The sequence below is a fragment of the Pogona vitticeps genome, chromosome 5, assembly GCF_051106095.1.
Source record: "Pogona vitticeps strain Pit_001003342236 chromosome 5, PviZW2.1, whole genome shotgun sequence".
NCBI lineage: Eukaryota > Metazoa > Chordata > Lepidosauria > Squamata > Agamidae > Pogona > Pogona vitticeps.
This window is the reverse complement of record NC_135787.1, coordinates 22,028,053-22,054,528: the sequence shown is the minus strand read 5'-3', so window position 1 is coordinate 22,054,528 and position 26,476 is coordinate 22,028,053. Positions and strand designations below refer to the sequence as shown.

General features: G+C 43.5%; 1 protein-coding gene across 3 annotated transcripts in view; it reads left to right on the top strand.

Annotated features, from left to right (window-relative positions):
* MANBA (mannosidase beta) overlaps positions 1–26,476 on the top strand; it is a 72,075-nt gene that overhangs the window by 16,096 nt on the left and 29,503 nt on the right. For all 3 annotated transcript variants that reach the window (XM_020805428.3, XM_020805429.3, XM_020805431.3), the window contains exons 4-5: positions 1,603–1,773; positions 8,627–8,750. In XM_020805428.3, coding sequence (XP_020661087.3) covers positions 1,603–1,773; positions 8,627–8,750 — 295 coding nt within the window. The remainder of the gene's footprint in view (positions 1–1,602; positions 1,774–8,626; positions 8,751–26,476) is intronic.

The following is a 26,476-nucleotide window of genomic DNA, read 5'->3' as shown; positions in this document are numbered from 1 at the left end:
CAACTCCCTGTTTTAACTATTCTTACTTAATTTTTAATTGCAGCACCTTTTCACAATTCATCCAAATTGCTTGGAGAGCTATGTAGAACTGTTGGGCAAAACCAACAGGTTGGATAGTTATAATACTGTAGCTGGAATTCAGCAGCAAAACTTAATAGCAATAATCTGAGAACTGCAGAGTTGGAAGGAACCTTGTGGATCATTGGGTCCAGCCCCTCTCAAGGAGGCACTGTGGGGAATTGAACTCCCAACATTTGGCTCCTGAGCCAGATGCCTTAACCACTGAGCTACCCAGCAGTCTTATGATGCATAAGGATGTTGATATCATCAGCTCTAGCATTTGTTTCGGAAATTAAAACCTTCTGATCCCTCTGAATAGCCGGAGGCGTCTCCCTTGGGATTCCTTTGACCAGAAGTGAGGAGAAGAAGGGTTCTTTAATTTCTTAGAATTGCAGTTGGCAGCAACATTGTCGCCATGGCATCAATCTTTGGAAATTAAAGACGTCCCCATGTCCCACAGTCCCCAAAGGCTTCCACACGATGAAAGGGATCCCAGCCAAGCCTCAGGACCTTTGGAGGAGAAGGAAGAATTGGGACATTTTTAATTTCCAGAAAACTGCTACAGCTGATGATGTCATCATCTACCTTAGGTGGTAAAAGTTAAAGCAATAGAATCTCAGCCACTATTTGATAATTTTTTTTGTTGATAACAGGAGTGAGACTAGAGGGCACTAATCTGTTTGATTGTACATATTGAAAAAGTCTGCCAGATGTCAACACTGATACATGCCTGCTTGCTGTGGCAAGTGTCCTTTGCTCTTTGGTGAGAGATTCACAGAGTCCAATACAGGCCCTCAATTGTGCAGCAGCAGTAACTAAGATAGCAAATGACACAAGGGTGCCCTTTCTCATCTTTAAGCGATCATAGTGGCAAATCTTGAGGTTTAAATTAAGAGACTTCTTGCACTGCTCACACCAGTGGGCTGCTCCAGCAATAATAATAATTACGCACCGTCAAATTGATTTTGTCACTTTTCAGGGTTTTCTAGTTATAATCAGAAGTGGGTTACCGTTCCCTTCTTCTGGGGGCACTCTGGGACCAGATAGCTTGCTCAACACCACCCAGGCTAATTCTCCTACAAGGCAGAGTGGAGAATTAAATTCCCGAACTGACTCCACAGCAGTTGCCTCAGCTTACTAAGTGGTTCAGCCAGCTATGTAATTACGTATCACCACATCAGTTCCAATGTATGACAACCCTTTCCATGGTTTTCTGGGGACAGAGTACACAGAAGTGTTTTACCAATCTCTTGTTCTAGGGTCACTCTAAGACTTTGTAGCTTGTCCAAAGCCCCACAGGCTAATTGTTCTCCTACGAGGTAGAGTGGAGTATCTAATTCCTGACTCCTGGCTCCACAGCCAGGTTCTCCAAGTCACTGAGATTTCAAACCAGCTTTCTCCTGTTACTTCTACAATGGTATTCCAAATGTAATGTTTGAACCAGAGCCCAGATAAGTGAACTAATCCATAATGGATGCTGCTTGAGAGTGGTTAATATATTGTGTTTGTAATGTAATACATTTCTTTGTATCCCTGACGCAGACATTTGATATCACAGATGTTATCAAGGAGATCACTGTAATTCAGGTTCATTTTATGTCTGCTGTTCATTATGCTGCGGAGCAGAGTAAAATTCACAAAGAATACCAGGTGCCTCCCGAATGCCCTCCACCTGTGCAGAAAGGACAGTGCCATGTTAATTTCATCAGAAAGGTAATAGTTATGTGTCTTTGTGGATGAAATTTCTGAATCTGGTATAGAAACAGTGGTGAGAAAAATCCACTGGTTGTTAAAAGTCTCACCATTTAACAGTTGAATTATCTTGCTGTTTGTCTGTCTGTTAGTCTATCTAAACACCTACCCACACTCATATGTATTATGAACTTTTGAATAAGTCCTTATATTTATATTTACCATAAGTAAAAATATTGCAGCATTCCTTTGCTGAAGGATCAGTCTTACAATATGTAATTCTGGAGAAATACTGAGAACTCTACAATTCTAGACATGTGCAAAAAAGACCATTTATGCAGAAATGGAAACTAAGTGCAGGGAAAGCGCCTCAGAGGGAGACTACAGCTATGATACAAGAATATCTGCAAGCGGGATCTGAACGCCTTAAGAATGGACCTCAACAGATGGGAAACCTTGACATCTGAGCGTTCAGCCTGGAGGCAGGCGGTGCAGCATGGCCTCTCCCAATTTGAAGAGACACTTGTTCAGCAGGCCGAGGCAAAGAGACAGCAAAATCAGGGAGCTGGACAGGGGACAGATTGTATTTGTCTTCAGTGTGGAAGGGATTGTCACTTTCATATTGGCCTCAGCCACACTAGACACTGTTCCAAGACCTCTATTCAGAACACATTCCCATAGTCTCTTGAGACCAAAGGATGGCTACTACTACTAGGTAACTAAGCCTGTGACAGTTGAAGTACAAAAAATATATATCGGCAGATCAGTCACAACCCACTGAAATATTATCCCAAGCAAACCTCATTGAATTAGGTAGAATTGTGTAAAAACAGGTTCATTTCATAGAGAACTTCTTGGTAGATTGGGCCTTTTGCTTGTGCCCAGTTAGCATGTTGAATAAATAAGATATATAAGACTTAGCTTTCAAAAGTGCCAGAATGTGCTGGCAGGGTTTTAAGTATCTTAGCCAAACAGCTTTGTGTGTATTTGCTGTTTCTTGTATTCTGAGCTGCTTACACTGTGCAGCTCTGACAGTTTCTGGGCAGCATTAGTTAATAAGAAGCTGTGCCTCACTATGTTCTTGTGAACTGGGAAGGACAATCTGTCTGGACTGTGGGAGAAAATCAGAGTAGTTCTAAACAATATTTTATCCATTGCCATCACGAGAGCTGAAAACTTAATAAAAATTGCCATTCTGTCCTTGGAAATTGAAAATACAGGTAATTCCTGTTTATTTCTTGGTTATGCTTACAGCCTGGTTTTTCCTTCGGTGTGTTCAATGCAGCTCATATGTTTTTTTTTTTTGCTCCCAGCTAATCCTTACCCACTGATCTTAATAACAACCCTGACCGGTAGGTCAGTCAGGCTGGGAGGGAGTAATAGGGCAGGGTGACCCAGTATGGTTTGTGGCTTAGAGGGGGCTTGGATCTGCATCTCCTTGTTCAGCAGCCCTAACAACTGCATCACACTAGTTCTCTGTTTACTTGGATGTAAGGCCCATTGTCTTAAATGGGACAAACTCTCTGAGAAGTGTGGTTAAGTTTGCACATTAGAATAAGAAAGCTTCTGTGCTTTTGTGAATATGGTATCGTTTGAATTGATACTGGGTTAGCTCAATACCTTCATTGCTTTCCATATTCAACTATTGTGCACCTCTGGCTGATGATGACTACTGTCAAGCAGTGGAAGAAAACTTGGTAATGAAAACTAATAGAAAGAAAGATGGTTGTGAATGTTCTTTGCTAATGCAATGAGAGTGAGTGTGTTGGACATGTGTTTAGATACACTGAGAAAGAATGATCTACACTTGTTAATTAAAATGTGGTGGGGTCATCTTTTGGCTCTGGAATCTGTATGTTGTTTCTCCTGTGTTGATTAGAAATCAGTGCGGGGCGAACAGCTTGAACAGCTGTAGTCCTATTTTTAGACTAGAAATGGCTGGCAGAGTGGTTTTCATGTGTTGGCGGCTGTGTTGTTTTTATAGAAAATGCCTTTTAAAGGGAGACTTTGAGACTTGAAGGAATTACATGTTCTTGCTTAGATACCGATTAAGATCTTTCCTAATATGCTCTTTTCAGCCCCATCTTCCCATCAAATTTCTATCACATTTCTCTGGCAAGAAGGTGTTACCCATTGCAGATAGGAAAAGAGGCCCCAACACAGCCAGAGAATACCAGTTTTATGTGTGCCAGGTCCCGTGTCATTGTCCCCTGTAGTTGTAAAGAATGTTTGAAGGAATGAACTTATTGAACACTCTAGTACTGTGTAATGGCACCTGAAAAAATATTTTGGCTTATTCTTCTAATGTCTGGATTGGAATAGTTAGGGATAAATAGCTCAATTAATATAGGTTTGGATATATATTTTTTCAGTTTTCTGCCTGCAAATTCGTTTTGCCCTATAATTTTAAGTTTTTGTTGCATATTACATTTGCGAGAGAGTTGCTCGGGGCCATCTTATGTTGTTTTTATTATACAGACATAATCTTACTGTTCATCTAGCCAAATTCCAAGGTGCTTATAATTTGCCAGTACATTAACACTTATTTTTAATCTTTCAAGACTGCTTGTTTTTTACTAACTTGGAAACGCATAGAATGCTATGAGATCCACAAATACATTTCTGCAGTTGGTGGATGTTCTTATTTTCATGAGATGAGCATAGAAAGTGCCCTTCATTGCTTGTGAATGACTTCTTGCTTTCTTCTGGAGATCTTTGTTCCAGTTGGAGGGAGACAGTCGTAGTAAACTGCAGGATAGTTTCTCTCCAAATAATACATTTGGAGAGAAATGTATTATTTTCCTCTTGCTTCTTACATAGCCAAAGCTAAAGTACATATACTTAGGTAGCATAGGGTCCAGCTGCTTGTAGCTCTCTCTATAGTACAAGGGTATAATGATAATTTTTTCCTTTTATAAAACTAAGCCATACATATTAAATTTCCATAAATGTTCCAAATAGTACAATTTTATATGCTAATTAGGCTATGTATGAAGGATTTTATGTTACTGGGGCAGTAACATAACCTTAGAACTGCTATGAAAATAAGTACTATACAGTGGTGCCCCGCTTGACGATTACCCTGCTCCACGACGAAATTGCATCATGATGAGGTTTTTGCAATTGTGATTGCAAAACGCTGATTGAATGGGGAAAATCCGTTTTAGGATGATTGGTTCCCTGCTTCGGGAACCGATTCTTCGCATTACGATGATCAAAAATAGCTGATCGTTGGGTTTTCAAAATGGCCACCTGCTGTTTTCCGGACCTATTTCCAGAAGACAGTGACCGAAAATTGCTTCCCCTATGGGGTATCTTCGCTGGACGATGAGGTATTTCGCCCATTGGAACACATTGAACTGGTTTTCAGTGCATTTCAATTGGTTTTTTTCTTTCGCTTGACGATGATATCGCTTAACAACGATTTTAATGGAACGGATTATTGTCACCAAGTGGGGCACCATTGTACTGCATATATTTCACTCCCCCCCTCCCAAATTTCTATTTGAAAAGAAGGAGGTATTTTCTCCCAGGCCCTCAAAACTTCTGAAAATTTTACATCTTTGTGCTTCTGCGGAAGATGTAACAAGGAACTAATTCTAAAGTGGTGGGTATAAAATAACTTTTTGAACTTAAATAACTTACTATTTCATGGGAATATAAAAAAAAATGTTTAGGGTTTCACAATGGAAACTTTTCACCTTGGGCAGCAGTTAGAAGCTTGCGTCATGCCTTTGATGGTACAGATTCTGCCCATAGTGACATTATCACCTCATTTTCTTCCAGAGAACATGACAGTATTACCACGTGCAAAGGTAGTGTCCTGAAATCTGTGCATTGGGACTGAGATGGTTGCTGTTATATCTTCATAATGCTTGTGCACATCAGGAACCCTTCAATCCCATCACTAGCTGCAGTCAGTTAACAAGATCTTTCCATTTTGTGTGCAGTTTTCTAAGAAATGATGGTCTCTGCATTTCATAAACTAGAAATAGGCATACTGCCTGCTCTGCGCTTCTTGTAACATGATATATTGGCAGGCAAGCTGATTCCCTAGGATACACAGAATAAGCTAGGGGGAACACAGTGTGTGTTGCCAAAATTAGTATGGCTCAGCTTCCAGATATTAGGATTATAAATTTAAATCTGTAAGTCACTATGCAAAACTTCAGCAATATCTATTGTATGTGCACTTCCAGATGGGGAGCTTTGAGGTAAAGTCTTGAGATATATTCAGACAGTGATCAACAGTTTGTTTTGCCCTGGGAATCTTAGCATGGACTGAAGCTACCTTGCATAGTTGAGTCACATGTTGTTCATATAGTTTATATATTTTCTATCAGCTCAGTGAAAGTCAAGTAGCTGATAAATATGTTGGAAGCGCACTGCTGGTGCACTCCTCATCCATTTTTGTACTCCTAGACCCCACACCCAGAAACAAACAAGTTTATAAAAATGGAGACTCATGCTACTGGATACTCCAGGAAACATGGTTTGCCTTTAAAAGAAGACATACCTTCCTCTGAGCCTTGTTTTGGTGAAAATAGTTTTTTTTAAATTAAATCAGATGTAGATTTCTAGTTTCATCAGATATGGGTGGTGCAAGCCAGGGCAGATCCCGTGGGAGCAAAATTATCCAGTGGACCAGCTGAAGTTGTCCAGCTCTGCATTATTCAGAAATCCAGGAACTTATTTTCCATTATGTTTTTACCTTGCAGCGCTGTCATGATATTCAGAAGCTGAGGCCATGTTAATACAGGCTTTCTTCCCCTCTGTGCATGATTTGATTAAGTGAGGCCTGATTCGTCAGTTGGTAGTGATGTAGGAATAAGACACAGAAAACCATCTTGGGGACCCTATCTCTGGCATGGTTGGTTGTGTATTTGTGGCCTGGAATCAAGGAACAGTTGTTTAAAAAGCATCTTCATGTGCTCAGATAAGCATGGCATGCTGACACAAGAAGTCTCCACAGGTCTGTAACATGATTCTGATCCCAACATGCAGTGAACTGCCTCCCAAAATACTCCTGTGAAAAGTGCATATAAAGCATCACATGTTATCATGACCTGTGCCAGAACATATCCTGGGATGAGGGGTAGGGATTGGCCTTTAGACCCACTGAATGTGCCCACCCATATCCATAAAGGGAAGGTTTTCATTCTCTCTCTCATTCTCCCAAATATTTAAATGATAGTAATTCATTCCAAAGAGAAAAATTAAAGCTCAGCAATGGTTCTTCTCTATTCTTCACCTACCAACCTCAAATGTGAACAGCTTGGTCGGATTCTTTGGTAAGGCATGCAGCAGCATTGACGTTCTGATTATCTTGAATTGTTGATAAACCTTGAGATCCCTTGATTTGTTGGTAGCAAGATGAGGAATGAGGCCACCTCAGGAGCCTTTTGGAGGGTTGCTGAGGGCAGAAAGACAGGACACTCAGTCAATCGATGTAAAAGATTGTATTGCCCATGCTTCACACTCTTCCATGGCACTTGTCTCTGTGCAGGGGAAGATTAAGTATATTTAAGAGTGTTGTGCACAGGTTTCAGACTTGTACTCTTTTCTTGTTTGGGGGGAAGGGTTGTTTTATTAGAACCTCAAGATCCACCAGTTGGACCCTGCTGCAATACCCAAACATACAAAATTCAAGAATTATAAACTGAGGAGTTTGAGTACCATAATTTACTTCAAAGGCCTCCCACACAAAAAAATCACTGCTTGCCCTCAGATTTTTTTCATTTTGGTTGTATCATTTAATAGTAAACTCCCTTGGTGGTTGCTCTTGTGTGATGTCAAGTCAGAACAAACTGTAAGCAACTCTTAACAGGGCTTTCAAATTAAGTGAGATATTCGAGTAGTGATTTTACCAGTTCAACGTTCCTGCCCCCAAGTTTCCATGGCCAACCAGAGATTCGAAACCAGGTCTCCTGAGTCCTACTCTATCCACTATGCTACACTATCTCTGCAAAAACTGAGTCAGAAATCCTTGCTGTCAAGCTTCAAATCACACTAGATCTAAATCTGTCTTTAGTCTACCATTGCTTTCATGGTGGCGCTGTGGGCTAAACCGCAGAAGCCTGTGCTGCAGGGTCAGAAGACCAAGCAGTCGTAAGATCGAATCCACGCGACGGAGTGAGCTCCCGTCGCTTGTCCCAGCTCCCGCCAACCTAGCGGTTCGAAAGCATGCAAATGCAAGTAGATAAATAGGGACCACCTCGGTGGGAAGGTAACAGTGTTCCGTGTCTAAGTCGCACTGGCCATGTGACCACGGAAGATTGTCTTCGGACAAACGCTGGCTCTATGGCTTGGAAACGGGGATGAGCACCGCCCCCTAGAGTCGAACACAACTGGACAAAAATTGTCAAGGGGAACCTTTACCTTTACCTACCATTGCTTTATAACATTCTCTCAGCAGATGTGAGGTAAAATAGGGACCAAAAGCCTGGCTTGTGTTCCTCTTATTTATTTACTTGCTGTGTGTATAAAAAACGTACTCAGTAATATTGGTGTTTTGGCACTTTATTCTGTGAACACTTAGAATCCTCTTTCACCTCAAAGGAGTTCAGTGCCAGACATAGTGGTATTCCTCAGCAAGTGATAAAATTAGTGCAGAATTTTTATCTTGAATGTAGGAAGCTTGGAAATTCGCACCTTGCAGTGTTATAGTAACTTGGGGCTTGGCTCTGCCTATGTAGTGTCATATATTTAATACTTTCATTGTTTCTTCTGCACCAGTCTTCTGGTGATGGGTGAGTTAGAAATCTAAATAAATGCCATTTGTTAGAACATGGTCCCTTCCCCACTTGGTCCTCTTTAAAGTAACGCCTCAGCTAAGCACTCTGCACTTCTGATACGTCTGTCTAATTAATTGCAGGAGCAGTGTTCTTTTAGCTGGGACTGGGGTCCCTCTTTCCCCACTCAGGGAATTTGGAAAGACGTTAGAATTGAAGCATATGATCTTTGTCATCTGGTCTATTTCTCTGTGACTCCTCACTATGGTAAGTCTTACCAGGTTAACTGTAGACTAGACTGAGTTTGGGGAAACTGAATTTTTAGTTCTGAGCAAAGTCTAATACTTCTAGTATCAGCATAATGATTGTTAAAGGCTATTAATGTTTATGGTGCAAACATACATTAAATCTGACCTGAAGTGATATCTGCCGGATGTGTTGGAATTACAGTTCCCATCATCTTGCTTAGTTGTGTTGGATGAGTCATGGAAATTGTGTCACATTGGAAAAGGCTGTTATAAATAAGTAACAGTCTTGGAAAATGACAAAGGGCCATAATCTCTTCTTGTCAGCTGGGGCCTAACATTACAGTATCTGCCATGCATATCATTCTCTGTCAGTTCTGGGATTGTTTTACTCTTTTCCCTGTGTGCATCCATTGGTCTTTGTCTTGAAGAGAATCAATTGTGAGTTTCTAGTACTTATTTTTAAAGTCAGGTTGGGTGACCTGTGGCCCTTCCATCAGCTGCAACCAATATAGCCAATGGTGGTGGTGGGCAAATGGCAACCCAACAAGATATGGAGGATTGTTCATTCTCTACCTTGTTCACAATCTCTGTTCTTCTCCCTTTCTGAATCTATTTGTCCTTCCCATTTCTGTTCTTAATTACATTTTGTTTATTAAATCCTTCTGCTCCCGATGTCTCTCAAGCCATATCTGGGTGTTAGTATTTCCATTTATTAACCACAGGTTCAGGAGGAGCATTTTAGCATGACTCTCTTTCCAGTTTTGTAGCTTGCAACACATGGAGGATAATCCATGGGATCTCTCTATAAGAACTGTAACCCTGGAAGATCAGAGTTCCAGTTCAGGCAGAAAGTCCCCATGGATAGTGGAGAGTCTCTAGTTGACTTGTTACTCTTCACTTGTTCAGGGTGATGGAAGTGATGATAGAGAGGGGATATAGCTGGATCACACCTCTTTATGTGTGGTAAGTATAAACAGCTGCATAAGGCTTCAGAGGTCTCCTGTCCAGACATTTATTCAAGCCAGGCCCACTAAAGCTCAATAATATTGCAAGTGCTCCCAGGCTGAATGTCCTCATCTTCCTTATTTGCTCTTAATACCTTTGTACAGATGTGCATCTGTAGTCTTCATGCTTTGTTCCAACTCCCTCATTTTGTGTTCTCTGTCATGGTGTACCTTACTTCTGCAACAGATTCTCTCTTTGTCTTGGTTTATCAAGTTTCCTTGGACTCTCCAAACCAATTTTAACAATAGCCCCTTCACCAGGCCCCACTTGTGTTCATTGCAGGCTTTCGTGATCTGTCCTTGTAGCAAATCGCTGATAAGACTTATATACCACAAGAAGCAAAGGTCACTGTCAGTGCAAGGCTGTCTAAATCAGCTCTTAGCAAACTTAGAATCAGACATGGGTCATAATTTGAAATAACTGGCAAGAAAGAAAAGGGTGCTGTTGAATCCTCTTCTTTAGGAGGCAGCATGGCAGGTGAGGTGCCCATGAGGTCCTGCCATGTAGGAAGTCATGTTGGCACCTTGCTGTATCACAGAGGGGCTGGAGTGGCCCCTGAATTCCTGTGCAGAAAACCTAGTGTCATTGCAGCCCCTCAGCTTGTGGGAGAATCAGGTACATTTACTGAGAAGTTGCCCATCGCTTGTGTAGACACTAAGCAGATGCAGATATTGGAAGATTTGTATTTTGGGGCTGCACCTGCCAGAACTGATTGGCTAGCATGGTTGCTAGCCATGATGGCAAGAGAATTCTGGGAGTTGATCCAAAAAGGGAACTTTCCCAAGATCTGCTTGGATAGACCAATGGCTTTGCTCAGTACCAGGCAAGTTTATGAGGCAAAGTCCTGGCAGAGGCTGAGCTGATGGCAGAGTACTCCTTCCTCTTATTTCATGGCTGCTAAAGAGAAGGAAAATCAGAAATGTTGCTGCGTTTTCTGCAGCATTTTTTCCCTGTCTTTACATCCCTGCCATTCAGTCTGCTGCTTTCTGAAATGGGTGCAACTGGATTTGAAAAGGGCTCGCTTCTTCCATACCTGACATTTTTTTCATTATTGTTTTTAAAAGATTTTATAGCAAAAGCAAGGACACAAAAGGAGTGGGAGGAAGGATGGCTTATCTCTCGCTCTAATTTGATAGGACTTCATGTTTAGCTCTTACCCCAAAGCCACCTAACTGGTTCCCTGGCTTGTTTATCTTCTGGCTTATAGTTCAGTTGACTACAGCAGCCAACAAGCAGCCACCCTCTGCATAAGATACTGTAAATCTAGTTTGGTTCATGGGATGCTTCTCCTGCTGTATGATACTGTGATGACAAAATGTTTTTACATCCCAGCTTTATCTGGGGACATTGGGTGTAGCATCAGCAAAACATGAAGTTTGCCACTGAACTACAGCCCTCTTGTTAGCAATCCATACAGTCCTGACTGTAACTTTTAAAGTGTGACACAACTCATGTATGTGAAGTAGTGCTTTGAACTCTTAGCAGAATGTACTACAGAAGAAATTAAGTTCATATTGGCAAATATATGTAGGTATGTTCCAGCCCAAGCTAAGCGTGTTTTAAAGTTCCAGAGATCTTGGCAAAACAATCATAAGTGTATGTGAAAATATCCTTCACTAGGAGGAAGTGTGGGGAGGTGCAGAGAGAGGTGGATTGAATAGCGAGCTCTTGATGTACTGGATGAGGTCCAGAATCTGGCAATTTCCCACCTCTCCTCTTATCCACATACCTGCACAGTTCTTTTTTCTCTAGTACCTGCTTTTGGGATAACACCAGTATGTAATATGATAGCCGTAAGGTAGCAGCACAGGGTGAAGAGATTAAAAACAGAGCTGTGAGTGTATAGTCACTTCCTACTTAAACAGTTCAATATCACTTCAGCTGTCATGACTCCATCTTTCAGAATCCTCAGAATGTCAATTGACCAAGACACATAAAATTATCTGTTTTTTGTTGTTTAGTCATTAAGTCGTGTCTTACTCTTTGTGACCCCGTGGACCAGAGCACGCCAGGCCCTCCTGTCTTCCACTGCCTCCCAGAGTTTGGTCAAATTCATGTTGGTAGCTTTGATTATACTGTCCAACCATGTTGTCCTCTGTCGTCCCCTTCTCCTCTTGCCTTCACACTTTCCCAACATCTGGGTCTTTTCCACGGAGTCGAGTCTTCTCATGAGATGGCCAAAGTATTGGAGACTCAGCTTCAGGATCTGCCCTTCCAGTGAGCACTCAGGGTTGATTTCCTTCAAAATGGATAGCTTTATTCTCTTTGCAGTCCAGGGGATTCTCAAGAGTCTTGTCCAGCACTACAGTTCAAAAGCATCAGTTCTTTGGCAGTCATCCTTCTTTATGGTCCAGCTCTCATTTCCGTACATTGCTACTGGAAAAACTATAGCTTTGACTATGCGGATCTTTGTTGGTAAAATCTGTCACTGCCTCCATATCTTCCCCTTCTATTTGCCAGGAGTGCCAGGAGGTGATGAGACCAGTGGCCATGATCTTAGTTTTTTTGTTGTTGCGCTTCAGACCATTTTTTGTGCTCTCCTTTTTCACTCTCATTACAAGGTTTTTTAATTCTTCCACACTTTCTGCCATCAGAGTGGTATTACAGTGGTGCCTCGCATAGCGATCGCTCCGTATAGTGATGAAATCGCTTTGCGATGGACTTTTTGCCATTGCAAGAGCGATTGCTTTGCGATGGCCCCATGGGTTAATTTCGCTTTCCGATGATCGCAGGGAAGCGATCATCGCAAAGCCCCCATTTTCGGCCAGCTGATTGGTGGTTCCGGAATGGCCGCCGGGTAAACAAAATGGCCGCTCGCTGTTTTGCCTCGCTTTAGAGGCACCAAAAATGGCTGTCGCAATGGAGGATTTTCGCATAAGGTTATTTTTTAAGCCCATAGGAACGCATTAAACGCATTTTCATTAATTTCTATGGGCTTTTTAAAATTGCTTAGCGATGAAATTGCTTAGCAGCGATTTTTGCTGCACCGATTAACATCGCTGAGCGAGGCACCACCGTATCTGCCTATCTGAGGTTGTTAATATTTCTTCCAGCAGTCTTAATTACTGTATATGTATTCTGCATACAAGTTAAATAAGCAGGGAGACAATATACAGCCTTGTTGTACTCCTTTCCCAATTTTGAACCAATCACCTGTTCCATATCCAGTTCTAACTGTTGCTTCCTGTCCCACATATAGATTTCTCAGGAGATAGATAAGGTGGTCAGGCACTTCCATTTCTTTAAGAACATGCCATAGTTTGTTGTGGTCCACACAGTCAAAGGCTTTTGCCTAGTCAATGAAGCAGAAGTAGATGTTTTTCTAGAACTCTCTGGCTTTCTCCATAATCCAGCGCATGTTAGCAATTTGGTCTCTAGTTCCTCTGCCCCTCTGAAATCCAGCTTGTACTTCTGGGATTTCTCGGTCCACAAACCTTGCTAGCGTGTGAAATGAGTGCAATTGTACGGAAGTTGGACCATTCTTTGGCACTGCCTTTCTTTGGGATTGGGATGTAGACTGATTTTTTCCAATCCTCTGGCCACTGCTGAGTTTTCCAAACTCGCTGGCATATTGACTGTAGCACCTTAACAGCATCATCTTTCAAGATTTTAAATAGTTCAACTGGAATGCCATCACCTCCACTTGTTATTAGCCATGCTTTCTATGGCCCACTTGACTTTATTCTCCAGGATGTCTGGCTCAAGGCTAGCAACCACACAATCTGGGTTGTCCAGGACATCCAGATCTTTCTGGCATAATTCCTCTGTGTATTCTTGCCACCTCTTCTTGATATTTTATGCTTCTGTTAGGTCCCTACCTTTTTTGTCCTTTATCATGTTCATCTTTGCACAAAAGGTTCCTTTAATATTTCCAGTTTTCTTGAACAGATCTCTGGTTTTTCCCTTTCTATTCTTTTCATCTATATCTTTGCACTGTTCATTTAAGAAGGCCCTCTTGTCTCTCCTTGCTATTCTTTGGAAGTCTGCGTTCCATTTTCTGTAACTTTCCCTATCTCCCTTGCATTTTGTTTCCTGTCTCTTCTCTGCTATTTGTAAGGCCTCGTTGGACAGCCACTTTGCTTTCTTGCCTTTCCTTTTCTTTGGGATGGTTTTGGTTGCTGCCTCCTGTACAATGTTACGAGCCTCCATCCATAGTTCTTCAGGCACTCTGTCCACTAAATCGAGTTCCTTAAATCTGTTCTTCACTTCCACTGTGTATTCATAAGGGATTTGGTTTAGATTATACCTGACTAGCCCAGTGGTTTTACCTACTTTCTTCAGTTTGATTTTTGCTACAAGAAGCTGATGATCAGAGCCACAATCAGCTCCAGGTCTTGTTTTTGCTGACTGTATAGCGCTTCTCCATCTTTGGCTGCAGAGAACATAATCATTCTGATTTTGGTATTGCCCATCTGGTGATGTCCATGTGTAGAGTTGCGTCCCGTGTTGTTGGAAAAGTGTTTGTTTTTTTTTAATTTTTTTAAATTTTTATTTTATACAAAAAAATACACAAAAGAACACATACATAACAACAAAAATACAAAAAAATACAAATAATAGTGCTTATTATAAACTAAATTCTAATGTGCACCCCATACCCACGGGACTCTATTTACTATAATAATTTTTTTCTTAGATTACCTCTCCAAAATTGTATTGAGTATTCTTTAGAGGCTTTCCCCCTTCCTTTCACTAACACAAATTCCACAAATTTACCCCAAATATCATAGAAATTGTTACATCTTATTTCCCCTCTTTTTATTTTAAGTTCCATAGTCAATTTATCATTTAATGCAATGTCCCATACTTCACAATACCAGTCTTCAATTTTAATATCATTCTTGTCTTTCCAAAATCTAGCTATTAATATTCTAGCACCTGTCATAAAATTAGTGATTAATTCTTTCGAGTGATGGTCCAGATCTGTATTATCAAAAATTGACAATAAAGCAATTTTGGCATTAAAATCAATATCTTTACCAAATATATCACACATTTCCTTAAATATCAATTCCCAAAATTTCTTAACCACTTTACATTCCCACCACATATGAAAATACGTCCCAATTTCCTCATCACATTTCCAACATGCTTTGGAGTATGTTGGATTTATTATATTCAATTTTACAGGAGTCAAATACCACCTTAGACCGATTTTAAAAAAATTTCCTTTATTCTTGTTGACATTAATCTTAACACTCTCATCCTCCACATTTTTGTCCAATCCTCTATTTTAATATCTGTTTTTAAATCGTTTTCCCAAATTAATTTTAAACCTTCTATTCCCCATTCTTTTTCCTCTTGTTCCAAAATTATATTATATATTTTACTTACTATTCCTTTCAAAATTGTATCTTGCATATCTTCATGTGATGACAGAAATTGTTCGTACTTAGTAAGTTCTCTACATTTACCATTAGTTTTCAACCAATCCTTTGTCCAGGTGTCTAACTGAATAAGATTATACCATGATAGTTTATTAGATTGCAGTTTAGACATAATCAACTCCTTCGATCTCATGTTACCCATCCAGTCCTTCAATCTTGCAACCCCTTTATTCTTAAATAGTTCTACTAAATCCTTTAAATTCTGTCTCAGTCACTAGTTTTAATGGTGAAGTTAAGGGACAAAACTTCTCTTTATATTTATTCCAAATATTTAACAGGTTTCTTAAAAAGGGGTTTTTAATCTGATTTATTGAACTTCTCTTTAGTATATTAAACAAATATCCTTCAGCATTTCCATTTTGTGTTTGTGATGACCAGCTTGTTCTCTTGACAAAACTCTATTAGCCTTTGCCCTGCTTCGTTTTGAACTCCAAGGCCAAATTTACCTGTTGTTCCTTTTATCTTTTGACTCCCTACTTTAGCATTCCAGTCCCTTATAATGAGATGAACATTTTTCCTTGGTGTCAGTTCTAGAAGGTGTTGTAAGTCTTCCTAGAATTGGTCAATTTCAGCCTCTTCCGCATTGGTGGTTGGTCCATAAACTTGAATTACTCTGATGTTGAAAGGTCTGCCTTGGATTTGTACTGAAATCATTGTATCATTTTTGAGATTGTATCCCAGTACAGCCTTTCCCACTCTTTTGTTGACTATGAGGGCTACTCCAGTACACCTTTTCCCACTCTTTTGTCGACTATGAGGTCTACTATTGTGGGATTCTTGCCCACAATAGTAGATATGATAATCGTCTGAATTGAATTCGCCCATTCCCGTCCATTTTAGTTCACTGACAACCAGGATGTCAATGTTGATTCTTGTCATCTCCTGTTTGACCACATCCAGCTTACCAAGGTTCATAGATCTTACATTCCAGGTTCCTATGCAGTATTTTTCTTTGCAGCGTCGGACTTTCCTTTCACTTCCAGGCACGTCCGCAGCTGAGCGTCCTTTCAGCTATGACCCAATGAGCTACTTGTCCTCCGCTATTCATCAGTAGCATGTTGGATGACTTCCAACCTGAGAGGCTTATCTTCCAGTGTCATATCTTTTAGCCTTTTATTTCTGTCCATGGAATTTTCTTGGCAAAGATACTGGAGTGGCTTGCCAGTTCCTGTTCCAGGTGGATTGCGTTTAGTCAGAACTCTCCTCTTTGACCTATCTGTCTTGGGTGTCCCTGCACCTTATAGCCCATAGCTTCTCTGAATTACTCAAGCCCCTTTGCCACGACAACGCAGCAATCCGTGAAGGGATTATCTGATACAGAGCTCTAATGCCCTCCCTGAACAATAGCAGATAATTCTTAATACCTCACCAGACTACAATTCTGAGGAATCCGTAGGTTGTAGCCATGGCTGTTACAGTGATACCAAGCTACTGCAAGTAGCTGGAATTTGAAGAGATGATTAGGACCGATTCCGTTTATTCAAGCCTAGTAGGAGGGCTGAACAAACACGGTTGTGTGAATTTCTTCAACGTGGTTCTCCATGAATCCACACTAGTGGGTTTAGACAGCGCCTGCGCTGGCCTCTCGGAATTTTCTAGAGCTGTAAGAGAAAAGTAACAATGTTTTAGGCTACCCCTTATCGCGCATGTCTTAGCCCGCCAACGGCTCAGTTCCATTTTTCCGCCAGTGAGTTGGGACCTCTCGTTAGAGCTTTGCCTCTTAGTTCGTTCTAGCGAACTATTTTGCTTCTATTTTCTGGCTACCCTGACTTCGGACTGTTTATTGACAACGTTTTTGCCTCTGGTGATTTTGGTTCAGTGAACCCTGTCTTCATCCGGCGTTAATTACCTCAAAAGGCTTCCCGCTGAGGCCTAATAGGCCTTTACGGGCCCCCTGCGGAGGCGCCACGCGCCTACAGGAATCTTTCAATTTTCCCTCATTGGACTTCCTTTCTTGGCTCCGGTCGACGCGGCTCTGATCTCAGTTGTTCGGACCCTCCGCTACGGTTGGTTTTTTCCCTTTCCTCTTGGTCTATGCCTCCTAAAGAAAAGCCATCCCCCAGGAGAGGACCCTTTCGCCTCTGCACCGCGTGCTCCAGAAAACTTCCCTTCCAGGACGGACATTCCCTCTGTTTGTACTGCCTGGGGGAATCGCACGCGGTGTCCCATTGCAGGCATTGCAAGCAATTCACAAAGGTCACACTCAAAGCGCGCCAGCAGCGCCTGAAGTATTTTTTGTGGAAACAGACTTTGTCCGCTTCCCAACCTTCTCAAATGGAGGCTATACCCTCTACCTCCTCCGTGCGCTCCGAAGTGAAAGTAGTTTCGGCGCCGGAACCATCTAAGGGAAAGGGACCTAAGCAGTCTTCGAGAGACAAGTCTAAGAAAAGGAAGACTCCGTCAGCACTTACCTCCGCATCGGTTTCCCTCTTTTCATCGACCGAGTCCTCGGCTCCACCGGTGTCGGAACATCTGAAAAAGAAAAAGGTGTCGACAAAGTCATCATCGAGGGCTAAGGAGCTCACCCTCGTTGTCCCATCTATCTCGACTTCAGTGCCCTCTCCTTTACTCGAGGATTCGTCTAGAGACCGAGAATCGGTGTCGGACTTGGCTCCTTCTTTGCCCCCTCATCAAGAGCCGCCGTCCGTTGTCGAGAAGTCACCGACGACGAGCCACTTAGAGAAAATAGTGGCTGATCTGCCAGGCGTCCCTCGCAGCCCCATTCTAACCGGGCTAGGGACTGGATCGCGATCCTCGACACCGGGATCCCCAGGCTCCAAGTCTCCACCTACACCAGTGAGACCTGCTAAGCCTGTTCCGGCCCCCTCTCCTCGGCTCCCAACATCCGAGTTAGAGGAGGAGCCTGTGCCTAAGAAGCCCCGGCGCCACCGCAAACATAAACGCGGTTCTGGCGCCGATAGGCATAAGAGACATCGACGCCGAGACTACTCTTCCTCTGACTCTGAGGATAGCAGGGATAGAAAACGGTCCCGGCATCGTCGTCGTCGTCGTCGCGACGATTCCACTGAGTCCTCGTCATCGACCTCCCGCGACCGACGTCGACGTCGAAAGAGGTCCCGATATACCTCTTCCTCCTCGTCGTCGATCTCACCCCCTAGGAAGGGTCGACATGGCAAGCGCCCTATCGTAGACGAACCTGCTCCCTCGGCACCGGTTAAGCCAACTGACCCTCCAGGTCGACCAACACCACCTCCTCCTCCGGTGCGTCCGGTGCCCGAACCTGTACCTCAGGCACCTCGGCCTCGTAAGACTTCTAAGGCTAAGGATACGGACTCTCGTCCTAGCATCCTCCAGTCCTCTGATGAGGAAAGCCAGGACCCTCATTCCTCTTCTGAACATGAGGACGGGAATACTTCTGAGGCTTCTCTGGACTTACCACCTCCAGGAGAACCCCTAGGCTCAGACGCGGCTGACATCCACCCCTCCTCCCCGTCTGAGGACTTTTCATCTTACCCTCAGATGGTCTCTAGGATGGCTGCAGCGCTTAAACTGGACGTGGAAAAATCTCCCTCGCGCGCAGACGACCTAATTTTTGGGGATATCCACCTTGCAAGGTCTCGCCCTGTCAGTCTCTCTTACGTTCCTGAACTGATGGACCTTCTCAAAGAATATTGGCAGCACCCTGCTGACCCTCCCAATATGTCCAGGCGTACTGAGAACATGTATCGTGTACATGGAGATGATACCGCGTTCTTGTTGAAGCATCCAGCTCCCAATTCTTTGGTAGTGGAGTCCAGTGTTTCACGGTTACCAGCCAAAGGCCACCCAACTCCAACCACTAAGGAGGGCAAGGACTTGGAGGTTTTGGGCAGACGGCTTTATTCTATGACTACTTTTGCACTCAGAGCTCTCAATTACCTGGTAGCTATGGGTGCATACCAGAAACAACTATGGGAACGAGTCTTGCCAGCCCTGCAAGTAGCTCCGGAAGACATCAGGCAGACTTGTCTCAATGCCCATGCGGAGGCCTTGACCGTTTCCAAGCACCAACGCTTGGCCTCCCGTCACGTCGCTGATGCCAACGCGAGGAATTTGGCATCCATAATCACCCTAAGAAGGCACGCCTGGCTTCGTTCTGCCAACATCATGGAAGACATCAAAGCTAGGATTAAAAATCTACCTTTTGATGCGACAGGCCTCTTTAATGGTTCCACTGATGAGAATCTTGAGAACTTACACAAGAGCAAAAAGACGGCAAAATCCTATGCAGTGCAGCAGCACCCTAGACCCTCCAAATCGCAGTGGAGGCCTAGACCCCAGCAACAATCCTATCAACAACAGACCTATCAACAATCCGGTCCTTCCACTTACCAATCGTTCCGATCTCAAGCTGCTCCACGCTCCTCACAGGCCTCTTCATCGGCTTCCAGCTTCAAGCCTCAGGCATACAAAAGGCAGTCCTTCAAACCTGGGGGAAAAAGGTCAAAACAATATCTTTGACTTTCATCATCCCATCCGGTCCATCACGTCACACACAAGACTTTCTCCTTACCTTTTGAACTGGAACAAGATTACCCAAGACACCTGGGTCTTAAACATTATAAGCTCCGGCTACCGCCTGGAGTTTATAGAATTACCTCCTCTAGGCTGGATCAAGCCTACCTCGTTCGATCCCATCCTAGAGGACGAGATTCTCACCCTTCTGGAGAAACAGGCCATCCAGATAGTACCTCAACGGGACATCCTGAACGGGTTTTACTCCCGGTATTTCACGGTTCCGAAGAAGGACGGCGGTCTCCGTCCCATACTAGATCTGAGGGACCTCAATTCTTACCTCAGGCCTCGTCGCTTCAGGATGGTCACTTTGGAGGGAATCCTTCACCTGTTGAAGAAAGGAGACTGGTTTGTGGTGGTGGACCTCAAGGATGCCTACTTTCATGTGACGATACACCGAAAATTCAGAAAGTATCTCCGTCTCATGTTCAAGGATACGGTATACCAGTTCGTGGCTCTTCCTTTCGGTCTAGCCTCGGCACCGAGGACCTTTACCAAATGTATGGCCCCGGTGGCGGCTTACCTGCGCTTGCAGGGCATCCAAATTTACCCGTACATCGACGATTGGCTCATCGTTTCCAAATCCAAACCAAAGGCATATCGGGATACTCAATTCGTCCTCAACACTCTTCAAGCCCTGGGACTATCCATCAATCTGGACAAGTCTCATCTAGAGCCATCCCAAACGATGGACTACATAGGGGCACATCTCGATGCAGTAAAAGGTCGCATGTTCCTTCCTCTAGAACGCGCTCACAAGATCAAAAGAGCGGTTCGCAGGTTCAAACCACGACGCACGGTGTCGGCCAGGCTGGCTCAACATCTGCTTGGCCTCATGGCATCGACAACAGCCACCCTGTCTCATGCACGGTTAAAGATGCGCTCCCTACAGATTTGGCTCCTCACCCTGTTCGACCCAGAGACAGACAGCCAAACAAAGCGCCTCAGAGTCACACCAGAACTGGCAAGTCAACTACAGTGGTGGACGTTCCTTCCCCATCTCTTGGTCGGCAGGCCGTTCAGACCCATTCTACTTACCAGACAGGTCACCACAGATGCCAGTCCGACGGGTTGGGGAGCCCACTGCGAGGGTCATCGGATCAATGCCCTCTGGACCCCAGAGGAATCAACGCTGCACATCAACCATTTGGAGATGTTGGCGGTCATAAAAGCCCTCAGGGCCTTTCTTCCCCTGGTGAGGGGCAGGGCCATACAACTAGTCACGGACAACACCACCACGATGTTCTACGTGAACAAGCAGGGAGGCACAAGATCAAAGTCCCTTCTGTTCCTCACTATCCAGCTGTGGGAGTGGTGCTACCAGCAACACATCTTTCCGGTAGCCATCCACATTGCTACAACGGACAATCAGCTGGCGGACGACTTGAGTCGCCGCTCTGCTCAGACCCACGAGTGGGAATTGGATCGGCGGGTATTCCTCCAACTTTGTCGGATGTGGGGTCACCCTCAAGTAGATGTGTTTGCTACTCCCAACAACAAGAAGTGTCTGCATTACGCTTCTCGAGCCGGGAAGGGAAAGGACTCCCTCGGGGATGCTTTTATGATCCCTTGGGACGTGGGACTGATCTACCTGTTCCCTCCGCTACCTCTTCTGCAGAGAACTATCATCAGAGCTTTGCGGATGAAAGCGGAGGCAATCCTGATCGCCCCTTGGTGGCCACGTCGACCGTGGTTCTCCACACTGTTTCAGGGTGCAGTGGACTACATGACATTACCATTGCATCCACATCTTCTCACTCTGGACGACGGGAAGATTCTACATCCCGACCTGGAAACCCTCCATTTGACAGCGTGGAGGATTTCCCATCACTAATTGAAGTCATTGATAAGGCTCGTAAACCAGCAACAAAGTTGCTTTATCAATATAAATGGAGGAATTTCCTAAAGTTTGCCAGGGAACGTAACTTACAGTCATCCCCAGTATCCCTGTCTACCCTCCTGCTCTACCTCAAACATCTTTTTGACTTTGGACTGTCCAAATCTACCCTGAAGGTTTACACAGCGGCTATTGTGGCCTTTCAACCTCAGGGTTCTGAGTCATCTCGCTGGTTTTCACACCCAACGCTTAAGGCTTTCCTCAAGGGTTTGAGCAACATGAGGCCCCCGTTGAAGAAACCAGTGCCACAATGGTCTTTGCAGACTGTTTTACATAGCCTCACCAGACCCCCATTTGAGCCTATGGCCTCTTGTGACCTTAAGTTCCTGTCTTTCAAGACTTTGTTCCTAGTAGCCATCACTTCGGCTAGGAGGGCTAGTGAACTTGCAGCCTTGCGTGCGGACTCTCCCTATCTTCAGTTTTACAAGGATAAAGTGGTTTTGCATCCTGATGTTTCCTTTCTCCCTAAGGTGGTTTCTGAGTTCCACGTTAACCAACCTTTGGTTTTACCAACGTTGTTTCCTGAAGCAGTGACAGATGTTGAGCGCATGCTTCATTCTTTGGACGTTCGAAGGGCACTTGCCTATTATGTCTCAAGGACTAAAGACTTTAGGAAGTCCCCTCGGTTGTTTCTTTGCTTCTATGGTCAGCAGAAGGGTTCAGCTGCTTCGTCGTCCTCTCTTTCTAGATGGTTGGTCTCCACTATTTCGTTGGCCTATGAACTACTACACAGACCTATTCCTGAGGGTCTTAAAGCCCATTCAACTAGGGCTGTGGCCACGTCTACAGCTTTGCTGCGAGGAGTCGATGTTCAAGAAATTTGCAGATCGGCTACCTGGTCTAATGTGTCCACATTTGTCACCCATTACAAGTTGGACCTTCGGGCCAAGAATGAGACCAAGTTTGGAAGGGCTGTCCTTACGTCATTGCTACAATGACGGCCCACCATCCAGTAAGTTTGCTTGCTAATCACCCACTAGTGTGGATTCATGGAGAACCACGTTGAAGAAGGACAGGTTACTTACCTGTAAACATGGTTCTTCAAGTGGATTCTCCATGAATACACACGTCCCGCCCGGCCTCCCCACATGTCCGTCATTGGAATCGAGTCCCAACTTTTCTTTGTGGCGGGCATATGGAACTGAGCCGTTGGCGGGCTAAGACATGCGCGATAAGGGGTAGCCTAAAACATTGTTACTTTTCTCTTACAGCTCTAGAAAATTCCGAGAGGCCAGCGCAGGCGCTGTCTAAACCCACTAGTGTGTATTCATGGAGAATCCACTTGAAGAACCATGTTTACAGGTAAGTAACCTGTCCATCCTCAGAATGAGTCATTCTTTGCACTAGAGGACTCTTTTGAGATACTGCAGGGGACCTTCCCGTACCAGCTATTAGAATGCTGAGGAGTCCAGCACACTTGAGTGGCCAAAGACAAACAACCATGGCCCCCATCAAATCCAGAAACAATGGACTGAATTCATTCCCTTCCTCTAATCCCACTCTCTTCTTAGGACTACAGTGGAGAAGAATTTCATGCATTTTCTTTGGATGCAACCTTTGTTCAGCATACAGAAGTGGTTATGCTGCCCAGAAATCATGAGCGTTCACCCAAAACAGCTGTGTTTATAACACAGGCTAAATAAACGTAATGGTAGTCAGTGGGGAAAATTTTCTTTGTCAATGGCCACAACTTGCTTCTTTCTCTGAGGTTTTCTTATAGCAAAATTGTCTACTTTTCCATATGTGTGTGAGCGAAACAGCTGTCCAGAATTTGTCTGTACAGGATTACTGTAGTTTCTATGAACTATGACATATAGTTCATGCACACATATGCAGAAGGAAAAAGAAAAATAAAGTTTAAACTAATACCACCACCACCACCAACAACAACAACAACAACAACAACAAGGGTACTTTGTAATCTACTTCATTTTAGAACAGTGGAGCTGGACAGGACCCTATAGATCATTGCCAGGGAGGCACAGTCGGAAATCAAACTCCCAACTTCTTGCTCTGCCACTGAGCCTAGTGAAGACCTGTTAATTTATTTCAGTGTCTGTTTTCATAGATACCAGCCACATCTTTAGACAGACGTTTGTAGCGAAGAACATTCACAGAGACATTTTTCCTTAGTCTTAAAGGCACTGCAATATGTTTGCGTGTGCGTGCATGTTTATTTCTGTTTTTTAAAAATAAATGCTAACATGCTACCTCTCTGAAGACATGGTTATTCTCTACAGAACATGCCCCAAAGTGTTAGTAAACATCTTGGAAAGCAAACCTAACTTTACTTCCAGGACTTGATTCAGCTGATGGAAGCATAGTTATTCACTGCAGCTGTCAAGGACAGCAGTTTCCAAAGTTGCTTTCAAGGAGCCAAGGAAAGTTGTTAGGTGTGCCTGAGTTTCCATCAGACTGCTGTCTTTCTGTGAATGTTGGTCAGCAGGAGAATAGGGTATTGTGCTGTACTTTGTTTATCAACACAATATTAGCTGCTAATTTATGGCATAAGAGGTCAGTACTATTTCCTGTCTCTCTCAATCTCTCTATGTGCATATACACCTCCCCCCTCTATATATATCAATTCCTATGTGTAAATATCTTTGTCTCTCTAGTGTGTGTACATGCACACACACAAACTTATATGCATGGGAAGGCAAAGGCAGAAATGAGGAACGGCACCTTTTCCAGAAGAATGTGCTGTTACCTTCGTAGTGCTTCAGCAGGCCTGATGAGATTGGAGAGACAAAACAGGAAAAGAAACCTTGGTTAGGGTTCAGCACAGACTGTGCATTCGTGGTCTGTTTTAAAGACTCAGCAACTCCGTGATGGTGGTGGGGAGTTCTGCTGTTGGCTCAGTTTAGATCCTTCCTTTGCTTTCCCTTCCATTGTCCACTCTTTACCTTTCCACGAAAATCATCCAATTGATGGCTCCCACAGAGTTGTGTTGGGTCACAACTCCCCTCCCTCCTATGCCAGCAAGGCACTGATGGGAGTTTGTTGTCCAGTGCATCACGTAGGTATCAACTGGGGTGGGGGTGGGGAGAGGCTCAGTTCTGTTCACACAAACTTCAGTTTGTGCTGAGACTTTAGTGGGAATTAAATGACTTCATCTTTCACCCATTTTACCCCTGTATTGAAAAAGAAATAGTACCTCTTCTCTGTTCTTTTTAAACAAGCTGATCTTGCTCAAGGTCGTACATGACAGGAAGATTAATATGTGCTTGCCTTTAACATGTCTAATGTTTCTCTTTTAAATAAGAGAAACGTGGCCAAGAGGTGGGTGGCAGGTGAAAAAGGTTGAGGCCACTTTGTGAAGCTTCTGTTCTTTCTCAAAAATGAATAGTTTCAATGGAAGCTTCCCTCCTATCTTAAGCAGTGGTACAGTGGCAAATTTTGAAGTGCCTGTGCTCACCATGACAGACCCTGTGGCTGTGGCCTTGAGAGAGACAATGGCAGCAGATGTGATACGTCATATAAAAAAAATCAATTTTAGCTGCTTTTGTCTCTATCTGGAGCGGGTCTTTTGTAAAGCTAATGGGTCTTAGCTACTCATTTAGGACCAGAAGCAGGAATTGCTCACAATAATAAATAGTCACGGAAGAAGTCAGTTTTCCTCCTGGCTGCTATGAGGATTGCCGCTACATTCAGGGTCCAGTCAGATGGAGAAATAGCTTACATTTTGGAATGCTTGTGACTCCGTGTGGTGCAAGCTGTTTCCTGCCATTCACACAGTGTACGTGATAATTGGGAAACAGCACAACCCAGGTCCGTGCCCAAGCTCGACCTCTGTGGTCCAGCCAGCAGAGCTACTCTCTTTCGGGGCTGGGCTGGAGCGATTCCTCCATGGGTGGAAGGGTGGCTTTAACAGGTATCACTCCCAGCAAACTGACCCTTTCTGGTGCAATCAGGCACAATCCTTTCTTGGTATCTGATTGCACCCTCAGATGGCAAGGGATACTTTAGGCAAGGGGCAGATGACATCGTTGTCCCTCTTATTTGAAAAATCTTGCCCTCTGAGACATGGCCCCATCATAACAATGATCCTAGAGCTAGTAGGAGCTGTGGCGTTTGTGGGAATTTCACTGGCTATGTATGTGCGAAAGTTGGAGATTAAATTCTGCCTCATGACTGTTACTTAGAAGAGAGGAAGATGATATATTTTAAATGTATCACAGAATTAAGTGCACTATTAATCTAATGGTTTGCAATCACTGTCCCCAAGTTGAATGGGCCTGAATGCTCTCAAAATGTACATCTACCACAGATGTTAAAGCAGAAACAGATGTTATAGATAGCCTGTGATTAGAAGAGAGAGATCCTTAATTGCTGAAAGCATCTGAGTGCTCAGCAGGAGCTTTTTTTTCACCTCAGAAGATTTGCAGATAACGTTGCTGTGTTATGATTGATCATCAGGACTTGAACATTATTCTGAGGTTTGATTGCACAAACATGAAAGACTGCTTCAGTTTTTCAGCTTTCAGCTCAAATGAACATACCTGTTTGGCATGACCTGGCCGCTGTACAAGTAGAACTGCAGGCACTCTTGAAGTTCTAATGACTGCCAAAAAGAGTCACTGTGACCGTGGAAATGACTCCTGGCTGCTTTCCTGTTTGCACCTCACCCTTCAGAGTGGAGCACAGAGCACCTTTTATAAAAATAGTCTAAACAGTTTTCTTCTTCATGAAATCAGTCCTATGGTGACCATGTTAGTAGCAGATTTCAGTGAGGATAAGAAATCTGATCTCCCCAAGAAAGAACACTAGCATAACATATAATGGGCTTGTTATGAAGAAAGGGGTGTGTGTATATTACATTACATTGCATTCTATTATAAAATATATTTAAAACTAATTACACTTTATATTATATTATATAAAACAAAATGTAATTAGTTTTGTCTGTCTGTCTGTCTGTCTGTCTGTCTGTCTGTCTGTCTG